General features: G+C 40.0%; 1 protein-coding gene across 1 annotated transcript; it reads right to left on the reverse strand.

Annotated features, from left to right (window-relative positions):
- Positions 1-723: 723 nt before the first annotated feature.
- LOC131233721 (uncharacterized) lies at positions 724-1593 on the reverse strand. The gene is made up of 2 exons (XM_058230506.1): positions 1400-1593; positions 724-1063 (listed from the first exon to the last, which is right to left on the reverse strand). The coding sequence occupies exons 1-2, from the start codon at positions 1591-1593 to the stop codon at positions 724-726; spliced, it is 534 nt and encodes a 177-aa protein (XP_058086489.1).
- Positions 1594-3710: the final 2117 nt, after the last annotated feature.

Raw genomic sequence — 3710 nt, forward strand, 5'->3', positions numbered from 1 at the left:
TCTTGTATTTGTTAATTTTGGAGACCTTGGTTTGTATAAGTCATCATGGGTAGCACTTCTATATTCTAAATGAAATTTGAAATTTTCCTTTATGCTACTTGTCTACTCTACGCTCATCTGCTTACTTTGATAAAAGAAAATTATTATACTTGACCATCCTTTAAGGTTAACACTAGGCTTTTCGGGACACGGGTCATGTACTTGGGTCTTGAAAAGTTGGGGCGTTACAAATGTGTACACTTATTGAGGGCCTTTAGCAGTCAGTATATTAGGGGTAGTAGATTTTCAGGTGCTCGGCGTTCTAGGGGTGGGGGAGCTGATGGCCTTCAAGATCCTCCAAGTGGTAAGAGACAGGCTTAGTCGATCGGACCACGCGATAAGGCTCCTTCCAATTAGGTCCGAGTGCCCCAGCCCCCAACTCTGCAGTGTTTTGGAAGACCCGGCAAAGGACTAAGTCTCCTGGATAGAATCGCTTAATCTTAACCTTAAAATTGTATAATCGTTCCACCTGCTAATGCCGAGCAGCAACCCAGAGTCTGGAGACATCTCTAGCTTCTTCAAGTAGGTCCAGGTTAGCTGCAATCTACTAGGTGTTTTGATCTTCTTGATAGTTCTTGACCGATCTATAGGGAGGCCGATTTCAACCAGCACCATCGCCTCAGAACCGTAGGAAAGTGAAAATGGAGTTTCCCTAGTAGAGGACTGAGTCATAGTCTTGTAAGCCTAGAGGACGAATGGGAACTCCTCGGCCCAGTTGCCTTTCGCTTTCTCTAATTTTGTTTTGAGATGGTGCTTGATGACTTTGTTGACCATCTCCACCTGTCCATTGGATTGAAGGTGCCGAGGTGAAGAATACGCGTTCGAAATGCCGAGCCCCCGACACATGCCTCGAAACTTGTCGTTATCGAACTGCCTGCTATTATCAGATACGATAGTGCGCGGGATTCCGAATCGGAAGACAATGTTCTTCCAGACAAAGTCAACCACCTTCTGCTCTGTGATTTTTATGACAGGCTCGGCTTTAGCCCACTCAGTGAAGTAGTCGACTGCAACAGTAGCAAACCTGACCTGCCCTTTCCTAGTGGGTAGAGGTCCCCCATTAAGCGAACGGCCACGGCCCACTCATGGGAGTCATTTCTTCCACAGGTCACCTCGGCACAGTCGTATATCACTGACACTTATCGCACTTTTGAACGTTGTTTTTTGAGTCCTCCCTGATGGTCGGCCAGAAATATCCTTGGCGGAATATTTTCAAAGCTAAGGCCCGACCACCAGAGCGATTTCCGTAGATGCCTTCATGAATCTCCCGAATCATGTAGTCTGCTTCATCGGGTCAGAAACACCTGAGGTAGGGCTATGATGCCCTTTCTTGTAGAAGATCTCATCCAAGACTACGTACCGTGCGGCTTTGAACCTCAGGCGCCTTGCCTTCAACCTGTCCGAGGAGACCTCACTAGATGTAGGGTAATTGTAAATCGGGTCTATCCAGCTCAATGTGACTTCTACCGTGTTAACCGTTTCTTGCTCTGTTCGATTAATGCTTCGATGTTTTATAAATTCTACAGGGACAACCTGAGGAATCTTTTCCTCCATGGCAGAGGTCTTCCCATAACATAGAGTAAAACTCATACTATTATTTTTTAATTAGATATTGCTTGATGTAAAAGTACAATAATTTTTTGGAATCACCCCGTAATACAAACAGGCTTAAGTGTGCTGACGTGGAATGCTTTTACCAGCCCCTTCGAAATGAAGAACGTTCAAGGAAGACATGGACCACACCATAGCTAGCATGGCGATTAAATGCTTGCCATTAAAAACTTCTCAAGGTCATGAAAGTGTTGGATTAAGATAATGTTTTAGGATATCCTGAAATGATTTTGCAAAATGGATGAGCAACATGGATACAAAATATATTAACGAAATCACATTCAAATGTATTAGCCAGCAAATTTACTTAACATGTGAAAAGTTAGATATCATATTAGTATTGCATACTGTCACCATTATACTCTCCTTTGAACCATCCTAATAATGATAATCATTACTTTTCCTTACGGCAGTTTACGATACATTGGTGTAAAAATCACTAATCCAAACATGCCCTAACGAAGTGATCAAAACTAATTGAGAGACATCCATCAAATGACAGACAAAATTGGAAAACACTCAACAGTCTAAATAGAACAAACAAGTTACAACCAAATAAGAGTTAGGATGGTGCAATCAGTCTCATTCAGCCTGTATGCCTCATCTAAAGTGGGACTGAAATTCAACGGTTTGATCGGCTGCATAGCTCTAAGGTTTCAGTGGCCTTGTGCACGCAGACAATGGCCCTAGTACGTGCTACATGGCTTCCTCCAAATCCAATTGTTCCTCTTTGACAGACACGGAATGCACAAGAAAGAAAACTTCAACGAGTGTGTTTGTTTAACCACTTACCCCAGTATATTAATGGTGGTAAATGGGGGCAACGATTACTTTTAAAAGATGTTTGAGCACATATTAAGTATGTAAAGTCTGCGTGAGTCCCACCATGATGTATGCTCCTTATCAATGTTGTTCATCTGTTTTACCAGCTCATTTTAGAACATAAGCCCAAAGCTTATCTAAATTATAAGCTCAAGTGGACCACACCATGGGAAATAAGGGGTTAATGGCATCCCCGTTAAAAGTGAAATTTTGTGTAGGGCCTACAGTGATATGTATTTGTCATCTAACCTGCTCAAAAGGTTAGACAAACATCGATTAAACAGAAAAAATAAAATAAAATAAAAATAAAAAATTTATGATCCAAAACTTTTATTGCCTCAAAAAAGTTTTCAACTATTGGTGTGCAATTCTTACCTACCTTTATGTGTAGTTCACAACAGCTTTGGATTTCCTTCATTTTTGGGCTCATGCCCTAAAATGAGCTGATAAAATAGATGAGCAGCTAGCATAGATCAAATGCATATCATGGTTGGCCCTACAAATTTTATCTATTTCATTTGACCACTCCATTTTAGTGAAACTGTTGCATCAAAAACTGTTTAATGCTTGAAATTATAACTAATTTTGAATGCATTAACAAACACACTAAAAAAATAACCAGAAATTGCATAGGTAGTATGTGAGCTAAATTAAACTACCCGAATTATGATATGGGTTTGACACGTACCATATCATGAACAAAAACTTTAGCTTATTTGATGGTCAGACTATGGACATTTTTTTAATGGTTAAGAATGAAAATCATCCAACTGTCCTATTTCAACAAACCAACGTCCTTGAATCAGAAGTTAGAATATATTCAAGGATTGTATCTCTTGGACATTGGGTTCCAGTGTTTAGATGGTTCACCTTAATGTGACTGCTTTAGCCTTGTGATACAAATGATGCTATATGGCAGCGAAATTCCAATAAAATGAATAAATTGAAAATTTTCTTGAATGCTCTAACCGTTGAAAGTGAACTTAATTTGAAAGGCCATGAGTAATCCAAAAAGGATAAGCATACTTAATTCCTATTATAGGACACATGTTATATGTCTTGTTCATGTGACAAAGTTGCCTACTCACCTTGGTTTTCTCACGACTGATAACAGGTAATGACCGAAATACTGTTATGACTAATGATTGATTTAGCCAATACGCTATAGCGTCATGCAGAAGAGACCTTTACCATTGAAATTGCTCAAAGAGCTATGAAGCAAAGTAACAACAAGGTGA

The sequence above is a fragment of the Magnolia sinica genome, chromosome 18, assembly GCF_029962835.1.
Source record: "Magnolia sinica isolate HGM2019 chromosome 18, MsV1, whole genome shotgun sequence".
In the NCBI taxonomy this organism is placed as follows: domain Eukaryota; kingdom Viridiplantae; phylum Streptophyta; class Magnoliopsida; order Magnoliales; family Magnoliaceae; genus Magnolia; species Magnolia sinica.